Source organism: Clarias gariepinus, chromosome 22 (assembly GCF_024256425.1).
Source record: "Clarias gariepinus isolate MV-2021 ecotype Netherlands chromosome 22, CGAR_prim_01v2, whole genome shotgun sequence".
In the NCBI taxonomy this organism is placed as follows: Eukaryota; Metazoa; Chordata; class Actinopteri; order Siluriformes; family Clariidae; genus Clarias; species Clarias gariepinus.
The window spans coordinates 552,501-567,331 of record NC_071121.1 but is presented as its reverse complement, the minus strand read 5'-3'; the positions used below and the strand labels follow the sequence as shown (position 1 = coordinate 567,331).

Here is a 14,831-nt window from a genome sequence, read left to right as displayed (position 1 = left end):
GGGATGGATCTACTGTATGGTCTCACTATCTGGTATCACCCACATCAGCGAGTCTGGATCCTCTCAAGGTTCCTCTAGTTTTGAAACTTACAGTATATAGGGGAATGTTATTTCTTTAAGCTGCTTTTCACCAATGTCCTTTGTCAAATGTGCTACACAAATAAAATGTAATCGAATTTAATTAATTAAATTTGATCTCATTATTTCCATGTTTAAAAAAAATTAGGCACAAAAACAGCCTGAAATTTCCCAAACTATTCATTATTATTAAACAGGGAGATATTTTGTGACGTTGGTCTTTTAGGCTCTACATCAGCAAACAAGCTGCCCAAGGCTGCACCATGACCAGGATCACAGTGGGATCAGAAAGCTTACTTCTACCTGCATGTGGACCTAGTACCAGAACTTCTGTCTTGTCAGGATTAAGCAAAAGAAAGTTAGCATCAAGTGTGTTATGTTTGTGACACATTCCTCAACTTGCAAGAACACAAGCTGGTGTGTCTCATCTGGCTTCGCTGAGACATAACTGTCAAAACTAATACCATGCTTATAATTTATGTTGTCCAGAAGAAGCATGTAGACAGAAAATAGCCATGGGCCTAAAACCGAACCCTTTGGAACACCAAACTTCACTTTAGTACACATAGGAAGGTCTCCATTTATATCTACAAACTGATAACAATCAGTCAAGTAAGACCTGAGCCAGACCTCAGAGGGCCTTAAACCCTACCACATTTTCTAATCTGTGACGAGAATACTATAAATACTACTGTATACTGTACTGTACTGTGCACTGAGGTCGAGATCTTAGAGATAAAGGCGAGGTTTATTGTTATCGGCCTGTGGTTGGACACCTGACGGGGGTCAAGGTCAGATTCCTTAATTAGGGGTTTAATAACTGCTAGTTTAAAAGATTTAGGAACTTACACACTGCTGAGTGAAGGTATAATGATTTTTAACAGAGGTTCAGTTGTTGCTTTTACTTTACTCTGCTTTAGAACATGTACAGGTACAGGATCTTATTTACAGGTTGATGATTTTGCAGAAAAGACGAAGGAAATTATTTCAGTCTCTTAAAGGGGAGAAAAATATTCCAGGTTCTGATGTGATAGGGTTAGATCATCACCTTCATTAATATTTGGTGGTCTTATTCCTGGGATTATTGATTGTTATTCGTAATAAGAGTGGAGCGATACGTTGTTCCAGCGGCACTAAGAGCTTTTTTATAGTTCAGGACGCTCTCCTTCCATGATGTTTAAAATATTAACACTCTAGTTTTAAGGTGTGTGTGTGTGTGTGTGTGTGTGTGTGCTCGTTATATTAGGGTGCTAGCTCTTTCTCTTTATTTATATTTCTTTTAAACTGGAGCTCCATTATCTAAAAGAGTGTTTCCCAGAGTGTGGGCCATAAGGGTCATTTATAACAAATAAAATATTTTTAATTTTCAATTTTGTAATTAGTATTTTACAGATTTTCTGATTAATGTAACTTAAACTTCAATGAGAACTAATAACGCAAAGCTTTGGGATTTAAACATATCCTTCACTTACGGTGGTCTCATGTATTGATCAGAGTTGTGATTAAGGGTTTGGGTGGGACGCAGAAGATTTGCATATCGCAGCGGGCCGCAGCCTCGTTACGTTTAGGAATGGCTGATCTCGAGCATAACAGAAGACTCCAGTCACCTGATCGAGTTGTGACCTGTCTGACCCGTGGAGTCAGACGGCGATCCAATCATAGCCGATATCTCTGGGAGATCACTGATAAACCTCCGTGTTGTTGTTGATCTGAATATACATTTAATGTACGTACGTTGTTACTAAAACACACTTTAAACGAGGTGAGACGTGATCTGAGATTTACTGGAGTGTGGAAATGTCACTGTATTTTCTATATTTAATCCGGAGGATTTTAAATCTAAAGTTATTAAATCTAAAGTTATTAAATCTAAAGTTATTAAATCTAAAGTCCGACCTGTTTTATGAGCGGCTCCTACGACACACTGATTTACTCCTACTGGTTCCATGATGGACATAAATGCTGTTCCCAGAGGGTCTTCTGGATTCTCAAGATGAATATTAAAGCTGAAGATTAAATCTTTCCAGTAAAGTCAGCTGCTGTGAGGAACACACTTAAACCAGAGACTTATTTAATCAGCTGCTGGACCGAACCCTGGAGTACTGAACTCTTTCTAATCAAACTGTAAAAAACGTATTAATGTCTCCTGGCATCATCTCCTGATCCGCTGCTGATGCTGGAGTTACGCAGTGTCCATGAAACCAGTGGCTTCCTGTTAACACTTACATTATAGCAGCTATAAACTCTGACGCTGGAGACTCCTTCCACTGATAGTACACTAGGAAAAGGGATTATTTTTATTCTGTTGGTCTGGTGGATGCACTTTTGTGCCACTTACATACAGAGCCACACCCACACACACACACACACACACACACACACACACACACACACACACACACACACATTCACAACGCCCTCGGGTCTGTTGACTGCAGGAGTCTGACACGCCTCATTTATTCCCTGAGGCTCTTTAACAAACTCTTGAGTGCTGAGTGACTCTCATTTAAAGTCCTGCAGCATCACCACAGCTCTAAAAGGACACACACACACACACACACACACACACACACACACACACACCTTCAAATGGTGAAGACTCAGGACACACAGGTGAGACCCTCAGAACAGTGTCGTCTCTCACTGACCTCATCGTCTCGTCGCTGCTCAGGTGAGTCACAGAGTCTCGCGCTTTCACATTAATCACCTGTAATTATTTAAAAAGAGATAAACTGCATTGTACTGAAAAGAACAGTTCCGCTCGGGTTCTAGTCTAACCAGGTTAAAAAGGTTCAGGTGTTGTGTGTTTTGTCGTCTCTGGAAGCTTCTTTTACCAAAACAAATCCCTTCTACGTGTAAACGCATCCGATTCTGATTCTGATTCTGATGACACACAGGTCCGACTCAGAACCTCCAGTCAGATGAAGTTCTGTTACAAAATGTTATCTACACAAGCTGCATTACTGACGTGTAAAACATGCAGTTCACCTAAAATAAGATCAAAGTAAATCTTACGTTTTTTTATCCAAATATTCTGTGTTTAGTCTCGCAGCTGAGAAAATCAATCTCATGTTCTTAATGTATTTATATATTTATATAGAAATGAGGAGAACGAAAAGTATGGAAAAATGTAAAGTCTTTTTTGGGCATAGAAACAATAACGACATGAATATTTAAATTATAGTGAAAATAATAATTCATTTGATTTTTGTGATTTTATGATGACTCGATGTTTTTATTTTTCTGTTGCTTAGACATTTTACTGTTCGTAGTAATTTTACTGTCTGTGCATCAGGATGTCAGTGAGAGGTTTTAAACAAACACAATAAGAAATTAAAACATAGAAAAGAAAGAAATAAAATCTCTAGCTTTATACATGTTAAATGCTTTTTATTACATTTACTTTCTAACAAAATTATATTAAATGAATATAAATTCATTTATTATACATTTATAACACTGCTGGAAAAGTGTGTGTGTGTGTGTGTGTGTGTGTGTGTTTTCTTTAATGATTCTGTTTTGTTTTGTCTTATTTTTGGAACTTTTCTTTAACTCGAGTCTGATCCAACTGGGTGTTAATGTAGATTTGATCATCTTTCTGTAAACACTTATAACTGTGTCTCTGTACAGTGAATCAGTACGGTTTTTCAGGTTCCTCACTGGTGTGTGTGTGTGTGTGTGTGTGTGTGTGTGTGTGTGTGTGTGTGTGTGTTAGGTCCCTTAGCGCTGTCTAAGTGTCTCTACACTCCTCCAGGACGAGCCAGACTCAAGTAAGTGCCAGATCTTGATCTGCTGAACACACACACACACACACACACACACACACACACACACACACACACACACTCACACATGCCACAAAAAATAAGCAGAGTGGGAACAATACAACTTACTGTACTTTTTCATCAGGCAGTAAAATGATGGACAGAACCAAGAAACCCCCTCTCACCCCCGTCACCCCCTGCTACCCCCGTCACCCCCTGCTACCCCCTCTCACCCCCCCGTCACCCCCTGCTACCCCCTCTCACCCTGTCACCCCCTGTTACCCCCTCTCACCCCCTGTCACCCCCTCTCACCACCTCTCACCCCGTCACCCCCTGTTACCCCCTGTTACCCCCTCTCATCCCCCACCCCCCCGTCACCCCTCTCACCCCCTGTCACCCCCTCTCACCCCGGAGCGTCACTTTGTGGAAAGACAAGAAAAAAAAAACACACCCACAGTAAAAGAAAGAAAAAGGTGACAAAGGCTGAGGGACGTGTTAGTGATTTATAGAGTCAGTAACGATAATCCAGACACAGAGGAGCACTTCATATGAACACACACACACACACACACACACTGATAAACATAACGACTCCTTGTTAAACACTCACACCTTCACTACAAACACTTTCAGATCGTCACTGAGGCTGAAACGCTTTTCTTTGCGTCACTGCGTCAGATTTATAAATTACACTCACAGCCGCTGGGTGTTAAAGGTCACCCGTTATGCAGAATCCACGTGTTAGTCATGTTTAGACGTCAGTTTGTAGATCTGAGACCTGCAGTATGTTGGCTAATAAAATATATATGGTTTTAGCAGAGCTGGATTTTAAAAAGAAAATAAATATTTTATGCTTTTTTAAAAAGTCAACTTTTTAAAACAATATCTCCGTACATTACAGAGTCCTGGTGTGCTCACATCATATTTAATTTAAATGTAATTAGATGTGAGCACACCAATTAGATAAAGGTGTAATATGACCACTGTGGGGCGCCGTAGTAATGCCTCTCCTTTACTGATGATCAGCCATAACATTAAACCCATTAACATTAAAATCACTGAGGGTTTTGGTTTCCCTTGTGCCCCTGGGGTGGCTCCAGCCCCTGGGGGCGTGGCTCTGTAGGTCCTCTAGGGGTGCTGTGGTGTCTGGCAGTGGATACTTTGGGTGCTGTGGGTTGTGGGGCGGGGCCTCTATGGATTGGACTTTTAACAGCAGGAAAACGTAAACTGAAAAACAAAGGTAATCTGGGTTCCTGTCAGGTTCTCCTTAACGAGTCCCACATAGAACCTTCAGAGTTCTCGCATAGAAACAAAACCGAGGCATCTTTACTTTTCAACATTTACATTTACATGCAAATTCTGCAGGTAGTGGAAAAATAAATAAATAAATAAATAAATAAGATTTTTAAACTTAACAAACTTGGCAAAATTCCAAAATTTGTGAATCTGTTTATCAGAGGGTCACTTTTATTGTTATAATAATTAACATGTAGTTAACCCGTCCACAAGCGGAGCAGAAATCAGGAGCCAGAAAGACGCTACATCTTTAGAATTATATAAAGTGCACCAGTCCAACCCCCCCCCCCCCCCAACTCGACATCCCCAATTTATGATTTCGTCTGACTAGAGAACCCTCCTTCTGAGCCCTGCCGAGCTCCTACACTCTTCTGTCTGGCTTTTTAATACCAGTCTTCGTCCAGCGGCTTCGTCCTTACACCCTGTTGTAGATCTGTAGGATGTTTGGTTAAACACTTCAATACCTACACTAATACCTCCAAGCCGTTCACCAGTTCCTCACTGGTTCCTTATCTTGGGTTCAGTAAAATTCTTCTGATCTTTAAGAGTTAGTTTGACTCTCTTTCCTGAGCCACAGGGTGTCTGTGCACTTTTGAGAGTTTATTATTTACATACAGATGTTTGCACAGATGCTAATAATGCTTTCAGTTGTTTGGAAATATCTTCTAAGGAGAAACTCAGTCTGTGTTTCTAAGGTTGTGGCTCAGCTGCGCAGATGTTCCTGCGGTGTCAGTGGCAGGAAGGCCTGAGTCTGAAGAATATAAATCAATTAGACATAGTGAGTTAATCATTTGTGAAAAACAGCCTGAATATCTTTAGCCTGCGTTTACGTAAAGATTTGTTCTCACATCTATAAAATAATTAAAGTCCACCCCCCTTTTGTTTTAAAGCTTCATATAAAAAGTTTCCAGAGAAATTGACGTCTTAGCCCTAAGTTGTTTATTATCTGTGAAAACAATGAGCTTTAGGATCTCAAACCTGGAGCTCATTAGGATGTAATAATCTACGTGTCTAATTACTAACGTGTGCCTGTGAACTGATCTCACAACGCTCTCTCGCTTAATTAGTCATTCAGATGATTATGAGCTGATACTGGATACATCATGATGTAAAGTAAAGTAAACTTCACTGTACTTATTCAAGACGATTTTTAACGGGGAACAGCAGCCTGGAACGGCAACATCTGGAATAATGTCGCAGTTTACCGTTGGACATCTTTTCTTTTCAGCTTTTCTTTAGTACAGATGAGAGTTTAATATGATGCATTGGTGTGAATACATACATACATATATATATATATATATATACAGTAACAGTAAATATAAAGGGTTTTACAGTTCGTCTTCAATCATTTGTACAACATCATAACACTCGGGAGTAGCCTGAAGAATGAAAAAATAATAAAAGTTTAGATTATATCACGATTTAATTTATCTTTAGCTGTTATGGGCGACGCATGGGTAAAATACGTGTGTGTGTGTGTGTGTGTGTACCTTTTCTCTGTCCTCTATCACAGGCTCTTTTACAACAACATATTTACTGATTTACCTCCATTTATAAAAAATAAATTAATTAATTAAATAAAAGTGATTAAATACTCTTACATATAAAACATGTTTTTTTGTGTTATTGTGTTTTAAGTAGCTACAGCTACATAATTACACAAAGACATTTTATTATCCTCATGATTTTAGCAAAGAAGAAGAAGAAGAAGAAGAAGTGATGTCGTGTCCCAGCAGGTCTCAGATGTACATCGACGTCCCTGCGTTCCCGCGCGGCCACGTCGCGCCCTACGCTGCTCAGGAACACTCAGACGCCTTCTGCGGTTTCCCCAGCATGCCGGAGTACCTGTCCCGCTTCGACATGCTGCTGTCCGAGGACACGGCCTGGATCATGAGGAAGAGCGACGTGTTGACGTCCATCGACAGGGAGGAGGAGCTACTTCAGTGTAAGGAGGCGGGGCAGGACTCTGTGATCGACAGCACGGCGGGACACTGGGCTCTGTGTGTGGGTCTGAGTGGACAGACAGACGTGGAGGACAGGTGTCTGGAGCAGGTACAGAGTTTAGTCCTGGATGAGGTGCTGAAGGACATCGAGACGGCGTGCAAACTTCTCAACATCAACCCAGGTGAGCCGGGAATAAATCACATGTAGATACTCCGGGAGGAAAAAGTATTTTAAAATAATCCTACTTTATGTGGAGCTTCTGCCACGTCGAGTCCCTGTAAGTGAGCGGTTACTATGGAAACAATAACATTAGATGGAAGAAGTGTATTAGCATAAACCTGTTGATAATAAGTCAATAAGAGAGAAAATGGGGGGAGAGAGAGATGAGGAGAGACAGAGAGAGAGACGGATGAATGAGGAGCTGAAGTGAGAGAGAGAGAGAGAGAGAGAGAGAGAGAGAGACAGTGGTAGAATTAAAGCACTGCTCATGATGGAACGTTTCTAAATTCACGTCTCACATGTCCAGATCCTGCAGAATGGAGCTCGGGACACGTGCAGAAGTGGTTGCTGTGGACAGAACACTTGTACCGACTGCCGCAGGTGGGAAAAGCCTTCCAGCACCTGAGCGGCAGCGACCTGTGTGTGATGAGCGAGGACGACTTCAGGCAGCGCTGCTCCTCCTGTGGAGACGTCCTGTTCGCTCACCTCGACATCTGGAAGTCTGGTAAAGTTCACTTCACTTCATGATCCATGATAACCCTTTAGATAACGAATGGTTCAGTGAACGCGAGTCTGAATCCTGTGCTCTTTATTCCAGCTGTCTGGATGAAGGACAGATGTTCTTCTCAAAACAGCGGCTTTATTGGTAAGTTCACATTTCTTTCTTTAATAGTTACAAACGAGTCACAGATGACGTCTTTGCACTGAAAAATACCAACAAAAAGAATGATTTAATCAGAACTTTATTCAAGTTTATCTATAAATGAAGTTCTGCAAATATTTATGGCTCATATGATCTGTGTTTAAGCCACAGTAACTTTGATCCTGTTTCTTTAAATATATAAAACTCAGACAGGAATTCAGTTTTTTATTAGAATAAGATAATAAATATAGCTAAGATGTCCGCATTTAATAATAATAATAATAATAATAATAATTGATTGATGATTCCTTGACTACACGTTGCTGTTGATGTGAGACGGCGTGTTCTCCTGATGATGTGCGGTTCTAAGCTCTGCGCTGTGTGGTTCCGCACAGGTCTGAGATCAGAGGAGCGGTGTGCAGAAGCGGACTCGTCCTGCAGCGGGCAGCCCATCCACCTGTGGCAGTTCCTCCGAGAGCTGCTCCTTAAACCTCACAGCTACGGCCGCTCCATACGCTGGCTCAACAAGGAGAAAGGTGAACACCATCCTCATCCTCATCTTCATCTAAACACACTCCATCTAGAACGATATTTTTAAGCTAAGAACCTTTAAGGAACCCTTTGCTCCTACTTTATACTGCAGCGTGACATTCTGAAATGCATTAATTAAAGAATCATCAAGTCTTTACACACCCAGTTCATAGCCGCGTTATAACGCATTATAAATGTCTCCTACAGCCAAAGTGACATGGACGTGTAACAATTCAAAACAGTGCAGTCTGTTGTGCCCTGCGTGTTACCCAGCACTGCTTTATAACTCATCAGTGTTAATTAACTTTAATATAATGAATTATTAATGTGTTATAAACATCCTCTGTTTCATACATAAAGACTCCTGTGTTCAGTGATCTTATTAACGAACTCCACTGTCACTTCAACAGCTGAATAAAGTGAACAAGTAAAATATTCATTTACATAAAAACATAAAACATTAACATAAAAAAAGTTACAATAGTTACAATAGTCACATGACTAGGGCTCATTATAATAATCAGGTAATTAGTCACATGACTAGAGCTCATTATAATAATCTGGTAATTAGTCACATGACTAGGGCTCATTTTAATAATCTGGTAATTAGTCACATGACTAGGGCTCATTATAATAAACAGGTAATTAATCACATGACTAGGGCTCATTATAATAAACAGGTAATTGGTCACATGACTAGGGCTTATTGTAATAATCTGGTAATTAGTCACATGACTAGGGCTCATTATAATAATCAGGTAATTAGTCACATGACTAGGGCTCATTTTAATAAACAGGTAATTGGTCACATGACTAGGGCTCATTTTAATAAACAGGTAATTGGTCACATGACTAGGGCTCATTTTAATAAACAGGTAATTGGTCACATGACTAGGGCTCATTATAATAATCAGGTAATTAGTCACATGACTAGGGCTCATTATAATAATCTGGTAATTAGTCACATGACTAGGGCTCATTTTAATAATCTGGTAATTAGTCACATGACTAGGGCTCATTATAATAAACAGGTAATTGGTCACATGACTAGGGCTCATTATAATAATCTGGTAATTAGTCACATGACTAGGGCTCATTATAATAAACAGGTAATTGGTCACATGACTAGGGCTTATTGTAATAATCTGGTAATTAGTCACATGACTAGGGCTCATTATAATAATCAGGTAATTAGTCACATGACTAGGGCTCATTTTAATAAACAGGTAATTGGTCACATGACTAGGGCTCATTTTAATAAACAGGTAATTGGTCACATGACTAGGGCTCATTATAATAATCAGGTAATTAGTCACATGACTAGGGCTCATTATAATAATCAGGTAATTAGTCACATGACTAGGGCTCATTTTAATAAACAGGTAATTGGTCACATGACTAGGGCTCATTTTAATAAACAGGTAATTGGTCACATGACTAGGGCTCATTATAATAATCAGGTAATTAGTCACATGACTAGGGCTCATTTTAATAAACAGGTAATTGGTCACATGACTAGGGCTTATTGTAATAATCTGGTAATTAGTCACATGACTAGGGCTCATTATAATAATCAGGTAATTAGTCACATGACTAGGGCTCATTTTAATAAACAGGTAATTGGTCACATGACTAGGGCTCATTTTAATAAACAGGTAATTGGTCACATGACTAGGGCTCATTATAATAATCAGGTAATTAGTCACATGACTAGGGCTCATTATAATAATCAGGTAATTAGTCACATGACTAGGGCTCATTTTAATAAACAGGTAATTGGTCACATGACTAGGGCTCATTTTAATAAACAGGTAATTAGTCACATGACTAGGGCTCATTATAATAAACAGGTAATTAGTCACATGACTAGGGCTCATTATAATAAACAGGTAATTGGTCACATGAATATTATACTATTTGTCATGATTTAAGCACTTACATAAATGTGACTGAAAATCTGAAAAAGGGTCAACACTTTGACAAGCTGAATATATCTTAAGAGCAAATTGAACACGAATAAACTCCAGATTGAATAATTTTTACACTGTGAAGAGGAAACGACCTACACAGATTTTAACATTAGTAAATTCCTCGCTCTTCAGGTAATCTGTCGTTCTGCATGTGTGTGTCTCGGCCTCCGGGTGACGCTCTCCTCCTCTCACCTGCAGGTATCTTTAAGATCGAGGACTCAGCCCACGTGGCTAAGCTGTGGGGGATCAGGAAAAACCGCCCGGCGATGAACTACGATAAACTGAGCCGCTCCATTCGGCAGTACTACAAGAAGGGCATCATTAAGAAGCCGGACGTGTCTCAGAGGCTGGTGTATCAGTTCGTCCATCCGGTCTGAGGACCTGAGCGGGAGACACCTCGCCCCGGGACATACGGCACGCCGACACCCTGTGTGTGTGTGTGTGTGTGTGTGTGTGTGAAGCCTCCATGGGTTTGGACTTTCCTTCCGTCCACATTTCAGTGACTTTCGCAGGAGAAAATAAAACTGAAGATGAGACGCACGAGACGTCTCTATTATTACCAAACGACTGACCGACTGCATCCGAGACGGCGTTTATCCTTCTGCAGATCCAGCGTCGGTTTAAAGACAGTGTGTGTTTCCAAGTGTTTTATTCATACCAATCTTTTTAATTTATTAAAGACTGCTACAACATTCTGTTTATCCCTTTATAATCCCACTTAACTTGTATAGGTGAGTTCCTGTCGTCACTTACCTTACAGCAGCTAGAAGCACTCCTTCCCTCACAGTCTCACTTTTAATATTAATTAACGCAGAAAATCAGTTTGTGATCATTGGAGCGTGCGCTGTACACGCCCCTGTGAACGAGCCGTTACTATGGAAACGATAACTTGATATAACGTGATATAAACCTGCACTACTGTCAGAGCTGCTGGTGTAGAGAATCCATCAACACCTTCTGACCAATCAGATCGCAGGACTCAGCGGCAGTGTGAAGGAAGCTGGTGTGTTACATCACACCGCCCCGTGGCCACTCCGTGTGTGTGTGTGTGTGTGTGTGTGTGTCTGCACAGTGTTAATCCAGCGCTGACAGCTCGGCACTCACATGTTTGCTCTTGAAGGAGTTGACTGAAGGAGACACACGGATGTTTAGTGACATGCAAAGCGTCCGAGTCCTCCGGCGTTTCTGCCTCGATGTCACTCACTCTGTCCTGAACGTCCGCAGCGTGACACCAGTTTACTGTACAAACCTCATCAAGACCTTTAAAATGTTACGTGAGTCTGACTGTAATAAACACTTCTGTATTTGTCTTAAATTTACTGTGAAGATCTTTTTTTAATTTTGCACTCTAATTGAACTTCCTACACACACACACACACACACACACACACATCAGAAGTGACATCTTTTAGCTTAATAAACTCCGATACTGAGATCTGATCCCAAACAGAACAGTAACAGAAGTAACTCCTTCTCATAACAAATGCTGTCTTATGACATGTCATTATAAGGTTATTATTATTATATAAATACAAGGGGTGTTCGAGTCAAAGTGGGACTTTTAATAACAGAACACGGTTCTGAGAGTAAACACTTCCTTTATGTCTCTATATAATCCCCTGATACACTAATGCACTTATCCCAGTGTCTCACTAGAGCTTGGACACCATCAAGGGAGAAAGTTCTCTCAGTACAGTGGAGTCATGATCATCTAAAACGCCGGCCTCCCAGGAACTCCTTTAATGTCCCCAACATGTGGAAATGTCCCCGAGACGAGTTCCTGTAACGTGCATATGGTGTTGGTGAATGAGTTTGTGTACAGAGTGTGTGACGCATCTCTTATTGGTCACAAGTCGATTGTCAGTGATCAGACGTTCCACTTTCTGAATGTTGAAAGTGAACGACTGCAGTGAGCTCCGCGTCTCCTCGGCCGGGATCATCACTCACAGACGTACGGACTTTTTTAAAACATTCACACTGTTCAGGTGTTTCACTGCAACTCAGAGTCTCATCACCGCACTGTGACTGAAGCCGTCAGAAATGTTCATCACAAGACCAGGTTCGACTTGAAAATAGGTTCAGGTTACTTTGGGACTCAGATGAAGACTCAATATAAACCACTCCGAAGTTATAAACTCAATCTGAAACTCACTGATTCATTAAACAATTAAATAATGAAAAGCTCATTACTATAAGTTAAATCATTATAGTTTGACAGTTAAAGATTGTTGATTAATTAAGGATAATGTTTAAAATATATTTTATTGAATAAAATAGGAGCTTTATTTGTTTATCGATATTAAGTCAAATAAAATATAAAGCATATTTTTTTAAACCATAATAATGCTAAATAATTAATTAATGGAGCTTTAGAAGGCAATGCAAAATTACTTACCTACATTTTACTGATAAATCATTTATTACCAGACTTTAAATTTCTCATAATTTAAAAAACGTGTGTGTGTGTGTGTGTGTGCACAGACTAAGAATAATGCACTATGAACTGCACTATTGGCTGCAGTGCATCATGGGATTGCAATCAAAGGCTGTACTAATTGTAGACCATAATGTGAGAACTTCAGCTCTTTATCATATACAGCTTATTATTTATATTATATAACTATATATTTTATTTATATTTAAATAATGTAACCCGCTAATCTGAATAAACATGAACAGACATGAATAAACACACAGAGAACACGGTTTTGTTTTCTCAAGCTTATTTTTTTCCATTCAAACTAATATTGCAATATCGACATCAGCACAACGACTTTACTCAGATTCTCAGTGCTTCATCATTCTCTTCATCCTCCTCTTCATCCTCCTCTCCGTTCCAGACGTTTCATCTCGATGCATATTTAAATGAACTTCATGGCATATTAACATGAACAGGCACTACACCAGTGAGGAGAATCCAAACACAGCACTAATTATTCTCATCATCATGAACATCACATCTGTCCTGTGGAGCGCCGTCTCATCTCGTCTCGTCTCGTCTCGTCTGCATACGGAGCAAATCAACATGAAAAAACAAAAGAAGTCTGGACGTTTCGACACACTCTGGTTCAGGTTTCGTCTCTACGCAACACGTTCGTACAGTGACGAGAGAATAGAATCTTTAAATTACAGCATCATATACAAACGGACGTGTTTATACAGGAGGATGTTACACACACACACTTCCATCGCAGTCCCAATGAAACGTAACACAATGATGCTTGCTATAGTTTAGCGTAACCTTAGTAAGGATTTTTTTTCCCATAAATCTTCGTAGTTTTTTTGCTGTTTTAACGTTTTACACGTAAATGACGACTACAATAATTCTTCTGCTGTGTTTCAAACACTTGCATTTTTTCACTTTTTGTCTACATATTAACACAATTCATACACTGGATATAATAAAGATGTTTTCCTTTAAACATTTTCCCCAACATTGATGTGTGTGTGGTATGTGTGTGTGTGTGTGTGTGTGTACAATAAGAGGAACAGCTTATTTTAATACAAACCGTGTAAAAGCTGGTGTTTCTTTTCTTTAGCTATAATCACTAATCAGGATATACTTACTTTAAAATTTATTTATTTATTTATTTCTATTTACATTTTATTATATTTGTTTTTATACTCATCACACATTTTCAGTTATTTTTTTTTTCTATTTTATTATTTTCTTTTCCTGAAACTGGTTATTTTAGCGCTGTGTTCATGACTACTGGGAATTCTGGATTGTTTTCATTTTATTTCCAGTTTGAAACATCGTCTCTGTGAGCTCGACCTCAGCAGTTTAAAGAGTTTTGATTTATATATATATTGTTTTAATATTATTTAGTAAAACGTGTTAAAATACTGTTTAGTTTTACAGCGGTACCTCAGCATACGAGCCTAAAGAATTTTAGCAAGACCAGCGGCAAGAAGAAAAAGGAGCCGCTTTTATTTTGGGTTTAAGCAGTCGGTGCCGAGAGGAATCATAAATTAAGGTTAAGTGAGGTTTAATGTCTATTTATTTCATTATTTACTTCATTTACACGTCTTCTCTAAATGTTTTTCTTAGTTTTTATATGCAAAAATATGATTATATTGTTGGAAATTGGTAATACTGATAATATTTTTGCGTGACCGGAACGGATTATCTGCATTTACATTATTTCCTCTGGGATAATGTGTTTCACAATACGACATGCGACCTTAAGAACTCGCCTAATCTGTCTAATTAGTCTGATGTACCGCTGTATTTATGTTAACATCAATCATAAGATACAGTCTTTATTAAATCAGTCATATATTAACAGCATTAAAATAATTATTTAAGTTTTTTAATTAATTTAAATTAAATTTTTCATATAAGGTCAACCTACTTAAAATCTTCCTTTATAACCCATTAAC

The 14,831-nt window shown here is 39.2% G+C and overlaps 1 protein-coding gene across 1 annotated transcript; it reads left to right on the top strand.

Moving 5' to 3' along the window:
* The first annotated feature begins 2,680 nt into the window (after positions 1–2,680).
* Positions 2,681–10,825, top strand: LOC128510587 (SAM pointed domain-containing Ets transcription factor-like). The gene is made up of 7 exons (XM_053482988.1): positions 2,681–2,749; positions 3,794–3,848; positions 6,833–7,266; positions 7,612–7,809; positions 7,903–7,954; positions 8,350–8,483; positions 10,647–10,825. The coding sequence occupies exons 3-7, from the start codon at positions 6,861–6,863 to the stop codon at positions 10,823–10,825; spliced, it is 969 nt and encodes a 322-aa protein (XP_053338963.1). The 5' UTR covers positions 2,681–2,749; positions 3,794–3,848; positions 6,833–6,860.
* Positions 10,826–14,831: the final 4,006 nt, after the last annotated feature.

What these genes read in the sequence shown, in the direction of transcription:
- LOC128510587 (XM_053482988.1), top strand. Translation starts at nt 6,861, where the DNA reads ATGTCGTGTCCCAGCAGGTCTCAGATGTACATCGACGTCCCTGCGTTC. An exon ending in CCTCGACATCTGGAAGTCTG is followed by an intron (nt 7,810 to 7,902) that starts GTAAAGTTCACT and finishes TCTTTATTCCAG; the next exon opens with CTGTCTGGATGAAGGACAGA. An exon ending in AACAGCGGCTTTATTGGTAA is followed by an intron (nt 7,955 to 8,349) that starts GTTCACATTTCT and finishes CACAGGTCTGAG; the next exon opens with ATCAGAGGAGCGGTGTGCAG.